The sequence below is a fragment of the Lepisosteus oculatus genome, chromosome 2, assembly GCF_040954835.1.
Source record: "Lepisosteus oculatus isolate fLepOcu1 chromosome 2, fLepOcu1.hap2, whole genome shotgun sequence".
Classification (NCBI taxonomy): domain Eukaryota; kingdom Metazoa; phylum Chordata; class Actinopteri; order Semionotiformes; family Lepisosteidae; genus Lepisosteus; species Lepisosteus oculatus.
Window position 1 is genome coordinate 65,343,377 of NC_090697.1, and position 14,687 is coordinate 65,358,063.

At 48.2% G+C, this 14,687-nt stretch overlaps 1 protein-coding gene across 1 annotated transcript; it reads left to right on the top strand.

The window, feature by feature from the left end:
- The first annotated feature begins 916 nt into the window (after positions 1-916).
- Positions 917-11,619, top strand: LOC102692455 (uncharacterized). The gene is made up of 16 exons (XM_069180799.1): positions 917-1,308; positions 1,475-1,528; positions 1,680-1,766; positions 2,874-2,926; positions 3,357-3,441; positions 3,576-3,690; positions 4,147-4,322; positions 4,812-4,893; positions 5,198-5,319; positions 5,584-6,084; positions 6,189-6,314; positions 7,535-7,671; positions 8,658-8,973; positions 9,790-9,912; positions 10,164-10,300; positions 11,467-11,619. The coding sequence occupies exons 1-16, from the start codon at positions 1,251-1,253 to the stop codon at positions 11,593-11,595; spliced, it is 2,301 nt and encodes a 766-aa protein (XP_069036900.1). The 5' UTR covers positions 917-1,250; the 3' UTR covers positions 11,596-11,619.
- The last annotated feature ends 3,068 nt before the right edge of the window (positions 11,620-14,687 follow it).

Below are 14,687 nucleotides of genomic sequence, written 5' to 3' on the forward strand. Positions count from 1 at the left end.
GGATTTTCTTTAAATGTATTTAATGGTTAACTGCAGTTTAATAGTACTTGTACATAAAACACCCCAGAGCCTGGCTTGACACATCACATTTAAGGAGCTAATTACATTATACAAAATATGTGACTGAGAAGGCATTGCTGCTATTCAGCACTGGGGCCCTGGGTTCAATTCCAAGTCTGGGGTGATGTCTGTGGAGTTTGTACAGTATGTTCTCTCATATTTGTGTGGGTTTCCTCTGTGTTCTTTGATTTCTTCCCATAGACCAAAGACATGCTGGTAGGTTAATTGGCTTCTGTGAAAATTGGCCCTGGTGTGAGTGTGTCTGTCTGCCCTGCGTTGGACTGGTGTCCCATCCAGGGTGTACCCTGCCTCGCACCCGTTGCTTGCTGGGATAGGCACTGGCTCCCCCAAGACTCTGAATTGGAAGAAGGGGTTAGAAATTGTACAAACGGATGTGACAAAAAGTGAGAAGATGGGCTGACAGCTGGTCTGTCTGTACCTGTTTCCAAGTACCAGCACCAGAAGAGCTAGGAGAAGCTGTAAAAAGCTGTAAAAACCAACAATGACCTGGTTGAGCTCATTAAGAGCAGAATTGAGTTATTACTTAAAATGCAGTTTAAGTCCCCTTAAGAAAGGAGATTAACTCCATAATGGCAGGAACAACTAGTGCAGGCCCAGGTATTAGGCTTTCTCTTAAAGTGAAAGAAATGATAACCGGAATATCAAGACAAAAACCGAGGTGTAATTTACAGTAATTGTGACGCATGACAACAGCCGTCAAGCTGTTTAACTTTCACCTGCAACACCCTATACTTCACTATCAGCCGCTCGGTGTTTCTGAAGTCCTAAATGAAAAACATTGACGTTCACACATCCTTGTTTGAACATTTTTCTGCGTGCGTGTTCCTTTTGGAACTGTTTTTTACAGATGAGCTAAGTCGGAAAAGACACTAATCTTCCGATCGTAAATTCAAATTGCATTTTACCAGCAAATCGCGCGGATTAATTCAATCTAAGCGCAGACCCGATGACAACAGCTACTGTATAGTAAAACGCGTGAGATGATCACGCGTTCTGTAACCGCGCGTTGTAATTGATTGCATGTGTTCCTGCTTGCGGGGGGCGTTTAAATGAGACAGAGGGCGAGCTGGATGTTCGCTACTCAGGGTTTGAGGTTGGGGGAACTTTTGAGTTCTTATACTCGTTATTTTTTCTCGAGTTGATGGTTAGGTTCTCTAGTTCGTGTTGACATGGGCTGTTTCCGCGTCTTCGTGTGGGTGCTGCTTCAGATTGTGCTTTTGGAGGGAGGTACGGTACAGTGTGTATATCGGCATGTGAAATTTAACACCCCCTTCTGTATCTCCTACTGCACCGCCATTTAACGACTACCCCCCCCCTGTAGCCGTCCGAAGACGAGGATAGTCGGAGCTGGGATGTTTGTGACGGATTGAGAGTGCTGTGTGGTTTGTTTCAGTGGGCACGGTTCCGGTAAGAAGAGGCTCGAATGAGGCGCATATTGACCGCAAAGGTAATGTCATTCGCTCTTCGGCTTCTCCTCGACTACTATACTAGGTTTATACCGCATAGCGTTAACGCGCTGTCGGAGTGCTGGTGTAGACGTGACAAGTCTTCTTCCCACCTCTCCGCTCATCTCGTATCGTTTCAATCCGGTCCCTTAGCTGCGCCTGGACCGAAACCCTTTCAGATCAGCCCGGAGACCGTGCTGGCGCTGGCGGCTGGGCCACACAGCGCAGAAACCCTGGAAGGTGAGTGAGCGGGACAGCGCATCAGCCATTGCCACCCGGTGGACTAAGACTCGATATCCCGTTAAGAGCAGCAGGCGCCCGGGGTGAACTAGAGCTGTCCTGTCGCTAGCCCTAGCGTTTTGTGGATCCTAGGAAGGGACTTCTCTAGATCTGTTTCCATGTACACTACAATTATCTCCCACTCCAATCTTTTTACAACTTAAACTTTAACTAGGTTTCTTCAGAGCTGGTTAAGTTCTTCTAATTGCTTACAAACGAACAAGTACACATCTTGTAAAGAATGTTTCCACTTGGAGGGGTTGGGGGGGGCTGATAAACAGGGTTGGGTATTTCAAAATTATAGCCAAGTCATAACTTACAGATGATTCGACTGACACCTTTTGTAATGAGGAATTGCAGAAATGTGGACTTGGTAATGAGGGAAGTGAGATGGTTAAGGGTGGGCAGATCTGGGGAGGAGTTACCAAAAGAAACATTCCATAAATTGATTTGCCCAGATCTTCAAGATGCAAAATCAAATGCGTCTTCATATGCAGTGGGTCGACTTGTGAGTGATGACCAGTCCACATGCCTGGACTTGTGCCATGACTGACCTCAGGCATGTTTTCATCAACTTGAGCTCTAACATTCCCCTCTGCTGCTGTTACTGGGAAAGACTGCCATTCGAGGAGCTACATGTTGGGCTAGCCATACTCCTCATGTAACTAAATGGGGGGGATCCCTTCTTGCAATTTCTCTTGTTTCTATTGTGTATAATTATTGAACAGTGCTTTGTACTGTGCATTCACCTCTCTGCCTTTGTTGGGTTGGACAACACTGGTTTTTAGCCAGGCAACGCATGGCAAGTCAACATTTACACTTGCCACAGATGTTAACACTTACTAAAATGCCTCGAGTAGTCATTGTGCTTACCTTCAATGGTAGACAAGCCACATTTTGCATAGTTATGGATTTGACCAGTTGAAAATCCTATGAAATAGGCAGTCGCCTAGCTAGCCTGTTACCATATTGCCATTGAGCTATCTGGGCTTGGAGCTCCCAGGAGTGAGACTGGCTCATCAGATCTGTCCCTGCGTGATTCGGTAACCCCAGGTCTCCTCTGTACAGAGCTGAAGAAGGGAAATGAAGACGCCTTCGCTGAGGGGGATATTATACTCCCGGTAAGAAGTGAGGGATATGGGGGGGTTGTGTTGAGAGTGGATGGCAGTCCCTCCCTTGGCTCCCGACCATAATGTTTGGACTCACCTTGGGCTTTAACGGCAAGCCCTTGGGTAAATTATGCCAACGTAGCACAAAGCAGGTTGCCATTAACTTACCTGTTCTTCTGACCTAATGCTGCTGGTGCTCTTCTCTTCCCCTGGCTGGGCCCTAGAGCGGTTCTGTTCCCGGCCCAGCTGCATCCAGACCCTGGAGCTTCTCCCCCTCCGTGTGTTACAAGGGGGTGCAAGACTGTGGGGAGAGGCTGCCCCCTGTGGGCATGCTGCTGTCCACCAAGCAGGCACCCCCTGGGCCTGTTTCCCATTCCCTTCTGAGATCAGTGGAGGGGCTTGGTGAGGGTTTCAGCACCTGGTTTAGTTTTGTTCTTTCTAGGCTGATCGGAATGCCAATGTGAAGGGTGTGTGGCCCACGACAGATGGCAGGATTTCCATCCCCTATGAGATCTCCAATGACCTCGGTATGTATTACTGAGCCTCCATCAGTAATGGCCAGAAAATGGTGATGGTAGCTAGGTGAATTTTGCAATGATTTTCATAGAATGGCTGAAGGTGGAGGTCAAATCTTGGCTCTGATTTCCTCTTATTCTTCCAGCCTCAAAGGTGGATGATATAAATAAAGGCATTCAAATGATCTCCTCTTCAACCTGCATCAGGTTTCACCAGCGTACCACGGAGACCAATTACCTCTATTTCATATTCAGCACCGGGTGAGTTCCCCTGCTTTTCATAGTGGTAGAATCAGGTCTGTGAAGTGTTGAATCGCATACATGCAATGTAGAACATCCTGTTGATTCAATGAAGCTGCGCAGGAGAAGCACTGCTCATGACTTGAAGCTCCGTCATTGACCTACCCATGGTGAAGCAGGGAGTTTGCTGCCATCTACTGGCAACTGGGAAATGGCTCAAGCTAGTGAGCTGAGGCATTCTTTCTTGAATATAAGAATCTTAACCATATGGAATCTGCCAGCCTTTTTGGAGGAGGCTAGTTTTCCAGTCCCGGCAGTGTAATGGTGGGGATTTGCATGTAAATCCTTGCCTTAATCTGTGACTTCTTTTAAAACCCAGCAGATCTTCTATTGGCGTGGGGGGGGTGAATTATCAAAGTTTGAATTGACTTTGCTCTGAGGATCCCCGGGATGACCTTGGGTTTAAATCCCCTCCAGGTGTGCCTCCTATGTTGGGAACCTGCAGCAGGGCCCTCAGAATGTCTTTGTTGGGAGCGGCTGCAGTGGTGGCAACCTAGCGCACGAGCTGATCCACGCGCTGGGCTTCCACCACGAGCAGTCCCGCATGGACCGTGACAGCTACATCACCATCCAGTGGCAGAACGTCATGAGCGGTAACCTTCAGCCCTGCACTCTCCAGACTAGCCCAGTTCAGTCCAGTTCCAAGCCTGCAGTTTCAGTGTTTTGGTTTGTGGTGGGTAGCTTTTGACTGGTGTTTGAAAGGTCAAATAGGTGTTTACCTGAGGACTAATGAGCTGACTTGACATGGGGGGGGGGGAGGGGACCTGCTGTGGGTGTCTTTTGATGGAACGAAACAATGCTGCTCAATGTGGAGCTGCATTGCTCCTGGAAAAGGTACGTCAAAGGCCTTACTTTTATGAGAGCTGTAGCCAGCAGGTGGCCTTCCTCCAGGGTGGCAGACTCCAATCCTGGAAGCATCTGAGAGCAGGTGCATAGTGTAGCCTGGTCTTGAGTTTCAGTTCCACCTGACTTATGAGCACTTGATGCTGTGATCTCAAAATGGAGCTCGAGAAAAGCCTATTGCACTAAAGAAACCAGTGTGAGGAGAAAACTTGGCTGATCTTGACTTTTTTCCTCTATAGGGAAGGAAAATAACTTTGAAATGAAAGAGGGGAATACCCTAGGGCTGCCCTATGACATGGATTCCATTATGCACTATGGGGAGTAAGTAACTTGGCCGTGGTTATTGCAGTTGTCCAGAGTGAAGTCTGCTTAATGGATGGTCAGCTTCTTATGCACAGGTGGACTCCAGGAAGTTCAAAGCCCATGCCATGAAGTCTCGCCTAAAATGAACCTGCAATTCTAGGGATGCTAAGTGGTCACTGGGCACTGGGTGCTGACCTGTTTTACTGCCATGTCATTCTGCATATCTGTATGGATGAACTGACATGCATGTAAATCGGTTCTCAAGCTCTTTCATTAGGCTGTGGCTTAGCTCAAAGGAGCTCTGGTTTTGGAATATCTGCAGGTTTTTCTTCTCCTCAAATGGGGAAGCCACCATTGTACCTAAATCGGGAGGTGTGAAGATTGGCCAGAGAACCCATCTCAGTGTCCTGGATATCAAAAGAATCAACAAACTATACAAGTGTGGTGAGTAACCAGCTACCATTTAATGCACCTGAACATGAGATGGGCTTTTTCATCCTAAATCTGGATGTGGTCCCCTTTTTGTCTTTTAAGTAGAAAGACTGGCACTAAAATAAGCAGTTCTGGGATACTTAAAGAGTCAATACCTGGGCAGGTATTGGTTTTATTTGGCAATGTTCAAATTTCTCCTTTTTGAGAATATGGTAGCTTCAGAGCAGTTCCTTCCAGCTGTGGGTTCAGATCTTTGCCTTTCTGTGCTCTGAGCAGATACTGGGGAAGTGATGGCCTTGGAGCAGAACCTTATCCAAAGTCCCACTGTGAACTCGGGGCCAAGTAACTCCACCAGCTCTCCTGCTGCCTACAGTAGTGTAGAGCCAACTGCTGCCCTGGGCTGGGCCGCAGGGGGAGAGCAGCATACTTCCGGCACCGCTGGGGCTCCTACAAGCTATATGGGTTTCCCCGGCTCCCCTGTAAGCCACTCGCCCACAGAGAGGGCACAAGATAGACGCACGGAGCAGCCTATCTCCTCTGGCTCTGTGCCGGAGGTGGGCTGGCAGGAGTTCACTGGTACTACAGAGCAGCCTGCTGAGCGCAGCACTGAAGGCCCCAGCCCCTCCCTCTTGAACAGGCTGAAGCGTGCCTGTGACTTCGAGGGGGTCCTGTGCGGCTGGTTGCAGGCCAATTGGGATGATCTGGACTGGGAGTTGCACCATGAGATGCTGGTTCCGCCTTCTGCTGATGACCAGGACCGCTGCAGGAACCTGACAAGTGAGTTTCAGGGTGGGGTTTAGAACCTAACCCTTTATTTGGCCATGAAATGGAAGCTCCTTTCTTGGAGTCAGACTTCCTGGTTAACTAGGTCCCTTTCTCAGGGCAGTACCTGTACATCCAGGCAGAGTTCCCGTGGCAGAGTGGCCAGACTGCGGTGCTGCAGAGTGGGGAGCTGTCTGGAGAGGTGTGCCTGTCCTTCTGGTACAGCATCTTTGGGGCAGGAGTGGGTAAGTGAGGCTCCCTGGGGATACTGATCATGATGCATGCAGACTGCTGGGCCAGGAGGAATTGATGCCAATGAACCTTAATTTAAAGCCTGGTTCTGGAGATGCCATGCAGTATGTTTAATGATGTGATGAAGTTGCATCATTTTATAAAGAAATGTGTAATATCTGCTAAAGCAGGTTTATGCTGACATTTGATTTGGATACAATGTAAATGAGAGGCATGTATAACTTTTAAAACTTCCATGCTAACATGCTTATTGAACAGCATTATTGCAGATGACCTCTTTAAAACTGTTCTGTCTAGTTCCTGTGACTGAGTGGGGGACATGTAGTCCCTCTTAATGCATGAAGGTTGTATTCACCTCCTTGCCTCTTGATAAAATGCCAGTTGAGCAACTGGCCTTCATTAACAGCTTCTGTGTGAAAGAAACTACATTCATGAGAAAAAGCTCATCGTCAGTGGGCTTGGTTTTGCTTTTGGCAGATCCGGTTACTTCTAATGGCTTTTAAAGCACGTACTGGTGGAATGAATCTAGGAAGATCATGCGTTATTGGATGGAAATGAATTGTAGGTACATGTCTGTAAAGGTTATTTCTTTCCTCTTCCAAAAGTGAAGTAATTGTACACACTGCAACAGCTTTATCCCTGTAAGATTAAAGACATACAAGGTCCTTGCTCTATACTCCCAGTGCTGGCTGTATTGGCCAGAGGTTCTCCAGCTGTGCTTGGCTGACCATGGGCTTTCAGCCAAAGACTGGGTTTTGAATAGCTATGTGCCTTGTGTGTAAACTGCTTGATATTTTGGGCATTAGTCTGTGCTGTCTTGTTCCTTGATGTCCTCTGTTTTTTTTTTCTTTTTATGCCTGGGTTAGTATAACGGGACTGGTTCTAAAGCATATACCACGAGGAGTCCAGAGTGGGGATCCTTGAGGGCTGGGTTGTCACCAAGTTTCCCAGGCCTGTTTTAAGGCAGCAGTGCCTGATGGGCTGGGAAAACCGTCAAACTGGTCCTGTTAAATTGGTGAGCCTGCTCGCTAGTCTGAGCTGAGCTCAACCTGAAGGACCAGAGCTATGGTACAGGTGTTTTTGACTATTTGGGCTCAATTTTGAAGCTTAAACTCTAGATTGCTTGACTGTGGTGGTAGGAGTTCAGAATAGATATCCAGTCTGTTGATATGGCTGACATGTTTGGTAATGACTGCCCATTCTCTTGCTGCAGGCTCTCTGGCTGTGCTGGTCCGGTACAGCACCACCCCTAATGATGAGCTCCAGGTGTGGGCAGGCAGAGGCCAACACAGCAGGCAGTGGTTCTTTAAAACTCTGGACATTACTGGGAAGCCTGGCCAGACGTTCAAGGCAAGTCTTGAAGCCACTGGTGGCTTTGCATTAGGATAGTGCTTCATGACCCTACCTGAGCTATTTTATTAGGTCTCGAGTTATGGGGAAAACTTCCTTTTGGAGGGAAGGAGCTCAAATATTTGACCCTGGGGTCAGAGCAAAGCTAATCCTTCATGTGAAATTGGTCAATTTAAAGCTGACCTGCCTTCAAATTGCTAACCCAGGTCCTTGGTAGCAGTTCCTCAATTGTGTACTTGCTAATGCGTTAAGAAGTGGAATGTCTAGCTCTTACCTTTATATGCATCTATAGATAAATTCTCTGCCAAGTGATGTGGGACTTGCTTGCAGTTTCTCAGTCTTATTGGTATATTCTCAAGTCCCCATAGTGATGAAAGAGACTGAGCCTCTGGATGTTGCTACACATCTGGCTAGCTTTCATCTGCAGCTGCCAGATCTGTCCATTGGGTTTTGTGCATTTTTCCCATTATTAAAAAGGTGCAGATCTTGTACCATTCTCCATATTCCTAATTGACTGACTGCCTCCACTGAGAAATCGAAATCATATGGAAGTACATTTAAAATGGTGAATAGGTAGAACTATTTGGCTGTGAGAGTATAGAAAAAGCCATCCATCTGGTTGAAGCCAGGGTTGGCTGACTTGATGACAAAGCCAAACAGCCCTACCCCTCTGTACGTTTCCAGACTGGATTAAATGAGTGACAGACTTGGGTAGTAAAAACGGTTAGCAAATGTGTAGGAGTGTCCAGGAATGAATTAAAATGGTCTTATAGCCTACATGTTAGGAGTGCCAGTCTTTATGAATGAAAGGAGTTGGATTCCGAGTTTACTTTCGGACCCTCCACTGCTCCAGGACCTGCTTACAGTTTGAGCTGAAGGAGTGCTGGCTCCTTGCCTGCGTCTTCCTCCAGAGTAACTAGATTTGAAAAGCTTGTTTTTGGCAAGGGGGTGGTTTTGAAGAAACTGTCCTCCGACTCTTTCTCCAGATCCTGTTTGTAGGCACCCTTGCCAGCGACTTCTGTGGCGACGCTGCCCTGGACGTGGTGCAGGTGGAAAGGGGACCGTGTGGGGGCCAGTACCACGTGAGAGAAGGGCAGTGGCTGCCTCACTCCTCGGCGCCCCCTGCCGCCTCCTCCTCCTCCCTGTCCCCGGGCCTCCTCCTCCTCTGTGACTTTGAGAGCTCGCCATGCAGCTGGACGCAGTGGCAGAACAATGACTTCGAGTGGGGTTTGCACAGAGAGGAGGTCCTGATTGTGGACGGGCCACAGCAGGAGACCGAGGGTGACTGCCCAAAATCGCAAGGTATGGCGTGATCTTGGCACGCAGTACAGCAGGGCAAGAGTCTCTTGGTTCTTGGTTTACTTTACCCCCCCGCTTGTAGCCCATTGTTATACCCAAAGCTGGCGCCAGGTCAGTACTGGGGATGAGACCTTGACGCCAAGCTGTGACTATAAGGGGTACACCCAGCCCACAACTCCCAAACCAAATTCTTTCCTCAAACTGGCAGAGGTTAAGGGTCCCAATCACTATTGGAGTAAAAAGTGATTATTTTGAGGATCTTAGTGTGCCATTTGCTTGTCTTGTTACTCTAGTACAGTACACAACTATTAAAACTGAAAAGGAGCTGTTGTGAGGTTTGAATCTGGCTACAATGGATGCAACTTCAGTGTAGCAAACACTCCTAAGTCAAAGTATAGGTGTTCATCTACATGTGTGGTCCAGCAGATGGCATCCGTTTCCCCCGACAGAACTTCCAAGTCAGTGCTAATGCAATGGGAGGAGGACTGGACTGTAATGACTCATGACTCGCCCAAAAGGATAACGAGCTGATCTGTTGGTGTTATTTGATGGCCTGGCTGATTTCTACTCGGGGCTTTTGCTTCTTTTAATAAGAAATTTGTTCTCCACCTGATCCACTGTGTGGAGATACTGCACTTTGCTAAATGAATTATGTAAGTAATTGGCTGCAATTTTGAATTTAAAAGCAATGTTTTTCTGCATAAATTGACGTACATTGTTACACTTGCCCATATCTGATCCTGTGCAGGTGGTTCAACTTGCACTTTGACCAATTACTAAGCCGTATAGGCATTAAGCACCTTCTCCATGTGCTCTCAGGACAGTACCTGTACATTGAGGCAGCTCCTCGGGTGAGCGGCCAGACGGCGGTGCTGATGAGCCCCGTGCTGCAGGGCTCCGTGTGCCTGAGCTTCTGGTACAGCATCCTGGGACAGGGAGTGGGTGAGTCCCTCCGTGTTCATTTAACCATGTGTCCAAGCTTCTCCTTGGAAGCATAGCAATACTACTGTTCTAGTAGTAAGTATGAAATGTGGCTAAGCTGAAGCAATCCAAATCCATTGGACACTGGCTCCTTTTTGGAGTGCATTTGTTCTCCTGTTTAGTAGGCATCTACAGGCTACTATAGATTAGTATTGGAGCTTCTCCCAATGTGTTTGTCTTAATGCACTTGTGATCTGCCCTTTGGTCTCCAGGCTCTCTCAGCGTGTATGTGCTTTACACTGACCGTCTGGACAGCTGGCGCCAGCTGTGGGTAGGCCAGGGCACTGGGGTGAGGACCTGGGCCTTTGCACAAGTGGAGCTCTTAACGGAGCCTGAGCAAGCATTCCAGGTAAGACTGGATCACCCTGTTCCTCCTCATCCTGGAGGACCCCTGGGTCTGTTGTGCTAGCTGCTGCTTAACTAATCACTGTGCTGGATGTGGCCTTTTTCTAGACTTGAGCATGGTTTTCAACTTTACTACAATACCTTATTCAGTCCCTCTTCAACTTGCTTATTAGTCTGCTCTTCAGCATTCTGCAAAATGGCTCTTAATTGATTAGTTGAACATTAGGGTGGGAATGACCCTATCATGCACTTCCACAGTGAACCAGTACAATGGCATTTCACCAGGTGCACCTGCCCAAGAGCAGTACTTAAACTTGCCCCTTAATACAGGGCTCATGTCAATTGCACCCCCCCCAACCCGAAAGATTTTAAAAAGGTACCAAAAGCTCCAATCAACCTCTAATCCAATGAAACAAGTGCTCTTGCTCTCTACACCTACTGTTTTAGCCCAGTGATAGCAACATTGACTTCACCACCCAAAGACACAACTGCAGTCCAACAAACCATGAAATGGCAGGGCTTTGAAGCCACTAGTCTGTGGTCCTGACCTTGTACAACAAGTACTAAAGCTAGTTCTACTAGCTAGTGGCATTGCTTCCCCAACTGTATAGTGGAGTTACTGCTCCATGGGGAGAATAGGAGACTCGAGTCTCTCCAGTTGATCGCTGAAGATGACCTTGACCTTGACAACCTGCAGGACAGAGGCTCTTGGGGACTTGTGCAGGGTTATGTTAATTCCAGAGATGCATGCTTTCCTCCTGGAATACTGTGGGTTTCTCCCAACTTGCAGGAAGTAGGGAATTTCTTGTGTATTGCTAGAGTCTGATTTCTTGATTTCTCAACTTAATAGTTGACTGTATAAGTGAAGCACAAGGTCAGACCATGTCAACTGATCTTGCAGACTTTGGACTCCTAGTCATGGCTATTGCCCGGGTTACCTCTTGAATTCAGATTAGGCAGACCACCATTCATTGAGCTGACAAGGACCATTCCTTGAGTCCCCCCAAGGACCTTGGTTAACTAAATCTATTCCAGACCTTTAGGAACTACTTGGGGGGGGGGGGGGGAACTGAACTGTGGCTCTCTAGGAGGGGCACTGGAGATCCTGCCTTGCATGACCATCTTTTCTAGCTGCAGGAGCATGTGAAGGCTTTTTTTTTCTTTCCCTAGCTGTTGCTGGAAGGCAAGATTGGAGAAGGCAACTGTGGAGATGCAGCGGTAGACAACCTCCTGATCACACGAGACCACTGTAGCAGCACGGAGAAACACCAGCCCTGCCACAAAGCTGGCGATCGGTAGAATAAACAAACATTTGCTAACCCATGCCTGCTCAAGGACTGGTTTGTCAACTTTACCTTTCTGGTGGTGCATGTACAGCATTCCTCGGTAACCCTGAGGGGGGCTGTCTAGCTCTGTTGCTGGAGATCACGTGTGGCTGCAGGGGCTTCTGTGCTGCTTCCCCACATTGGGCCTGCACCAGGCTGGCCTACAGCGGTGGTAGAGCAGAGCCATGTTCTCTGCTGCCAACCCGCTACCCCACTGGTATTCTACTGCCTTTTTTATAGTTTTGGTGAGATTGCATCTTTCTAGAAATTTAACTTATTCAAATTGTTGGGGTCATGCAGTTCATTAATAATTGCTTACACTTCTATAGCACTTTTCTGGACACTCCACTCAAAGCACTTTACAGGTAATGGGGTCTCCCCTCCACCACCACCAATGTGCAGCATCCACCTGGATGATGCAATGGCAGCCATAGTGCGCCAGAACGCTCACCACACATCAGCTATCAGTGGGGCAGAGAGCAGGGAGTAATGTAGCCAATTCATAGACGGGGATTAGTAGGAGGCCATGATTGGTAAGGGCCAATGGGAAATTTGGCCAGGACGCCAGGGTTACACCCCTACCCTTTGAGAAATGCCTTGGGATTTTTTAATGACTGCAGAGAGTCGGGGCCTCAGTTTTGTCTCATCCGAAGGACGGCACCTGTTTACAGTATAGTGTCCCCATCGCTATACTGGGGCATTAGGACCCACATGGACTGCAGGGAGAGCACCCCCTGCTGGCCCCACTAACACCTCTTCCAGCAGGAACCTTAGTTTTCCCCAGGAGGTCTCCCATCCAGGTACTGACCAGGCTCACACCTGCTGAGCTTCAGTGCGCTGCCAGTTTTGAGTTTCGGGTTGATACAGCTGCTGGCACTACTTACCTATCCATATTCAAAATGTTAACGGCATATGAGCCCCTCTCCGTAACTTTGGCAATACAGTAGCTTGGAGGCTTAGCCAAATCTGGACATATACGAGGTTTCTGTTTCATGAACTCTAGTTCTCAACAGTCTGTGAACTGAGCATTCAATCTGAAGAGCCCTAAAGCAACTGGTTATCAGACAGGTCTCCTTAGCAGTTTTTCTAGGGTCTCTATAACCTGTTACAGTACAGGTTCTGGCAAAGGTGGATTCAGCCCACCAGCCCCCTGTGTTTTGGGGAGGTTGGGTGGCCTGTTAAGGTTTTATTTTAATTTGCTGGTGCAGGCAATCGGAATAGGAAGGAGAGGTGAAATGACGTTTCCAGGGAGTTATATTGTACTTGGAGCCCTTTCCAAGGTTTATATTCCCAGTCTCTATAGCTGGGTAGTGAGCAAGATCTGACGACTTTTGCTTAAGAGCATCTTCCCCCATTTAACCGTAGGAAGCAAATCTTGCGCTGCTTATCGGTTGTATTTGTTACCACACGGTGGCAGCATTCCCCTTTTCTAACGCTGTCCATGGTGCTGAGCTTGCTCTCAAAGCCATGGTCTCCCTCCTAGTAGAAATGCAGAGGGGAGAATAGCGGCGATGTTAGAAGGCGGGCTCCTTTTATTCTCCTTAAGTCTAAAACTACCTTGTTTTATTCTATACCTTAAAGCAGAACAAAGTCTTTTTGCCGAGGTGCTCATGTAGGTGCACTTTCTTCTCGTCAATAGCTACTCGGGCGTCCCTCGTCTCTTTGCTGTGAGGAGTGAGGGATGTTCATGAAGTTCACACACAGGGAAGTGGTTAAAACTCCAACAGTAGCGATGGTCTTGTTTAATCAGTGTCGTGATTTTTAATGCCGTTCGGGTAGGGGCAGTAGTATCTCGTTTTACAGCGCGGATGTGTAAGCTTAGAGGGGTTAACGTGTTCAACATCCTATTTCGCCAGCGTTTCTACATTAGTGGGGTTAGCACAAAGCAGACAAGCGGGGGTCGTGAAGAGATTGTCCCTAACGCGCAATCCCAAGAGGTCCAGCTCTCCGCTGGCCTACGAGGTCTCTAGGCGGCGCAAGTTCTGAATGTCGGCCTATGCTATTGCAGAAGGAAAAACACTTTTCCAACCCCTGCCCAGCTCTCTCTCTCCAAGCTGATCTCGGTTCGAGTACAACCTCGACGATATAGTTTTTCACGTGGGTGGATGGTTGGGGAAGCCAGCGGCACTACAAAACTTGAAGTGGCTTATTCAGGTCTAGCCGCCATCAGGAAGCCGCTTCTGCCTGACGTCTTGGTGAGAGCAGAGCGACCCGTGCCCGGCAGATTTGGAGAACTGAGTTTAGCCTGGAGTCTCTGTGGAAAGCGAGGACCCCGGAGCATGCGGAGACCATGCGCGCTCCACCCCGAGGGCGTGCTGCTTCGGTGTGGAGTCCAGGACTTGCGCCGTCCGCCACGCTCCTGTCCGCTACTCTCCAGAAAACAAGTGCTTATCGCATGTGTTACCTTTCTACATTTTGAGCGCATTTGCATTCCGTACGCCTGTACTGTACAAAGAGTGCGCTCGGATCTTAGTCACAGGCAAAAGTCACTTTCGTGTTTATGGTTTTATTTCAGCTTCACCCTGGTAGTCAACAACTCGCGCTGAACGCGCAGATGAAGAGGCTCTTTTAACTACTCGAGTTCAGCGTTCCCTGCAAGCGCGCGGCGCGGTGTTGGGGCCCTGCGGCAGGGATTGTCGAGTTGCCTGTGCCCCCTCGGGTAATTACGGCTCGAGTGTTTTTATTTAGCCACCTGCGGGGAGAAAATCGTCGCCTCTCGACCACGAGTGTGTGGCCCCGCTGGCCTCGTGTTGAATGGGCGTTTACGTATTTCAGGGCCCGTTTTCCAAATTTAGCCAGCAATTCAAACGAGTTAGGTAGAATACTGCACTCACGAGAAAGCTCCTTGATTTTCACATCGCAAAAATGCGCGGTTTTCTCAAGCTACAACGCCTGACCCGTACACCATTGCGTTGAGGAGATAACTTCTTAGTGTGCAGAAAAGTGGACCTCTGCACATTAGTACAGTACATACCCTTTCCGAAATGGTTTGAGATGTCAAATGCTCGAGAAACTGTAGAACTGTAAAAGGATATTTAAAAAAAACTCGCTACGGCCGTGCTCATA

Bases quoted from the DNA above. Each gene is read 5' to 3' on its own strand.
- LOC102692455 (XM_069180799.1), top strand. From the start codon at position 1,251: ATGGGCTGTTTCCGCGTCTTCGTGTGGGTGCTGCTTCAGATTGTGCTT. The intron at 4,323-4,811 runs GTAACCTTCAGC...TTTCCTCTATAG, and splicing joins GTGGCAGAACGTCATGAGCG to GGAAGGAAAATAACTTTGAA. The intron at 5,320-5,583 runs GTGAGTAACCAG...TGCTCTGAGCAG, and splicing joins CAACAAACTATACAAGTGTG to ATACTGGGGAAGTGATGGCC.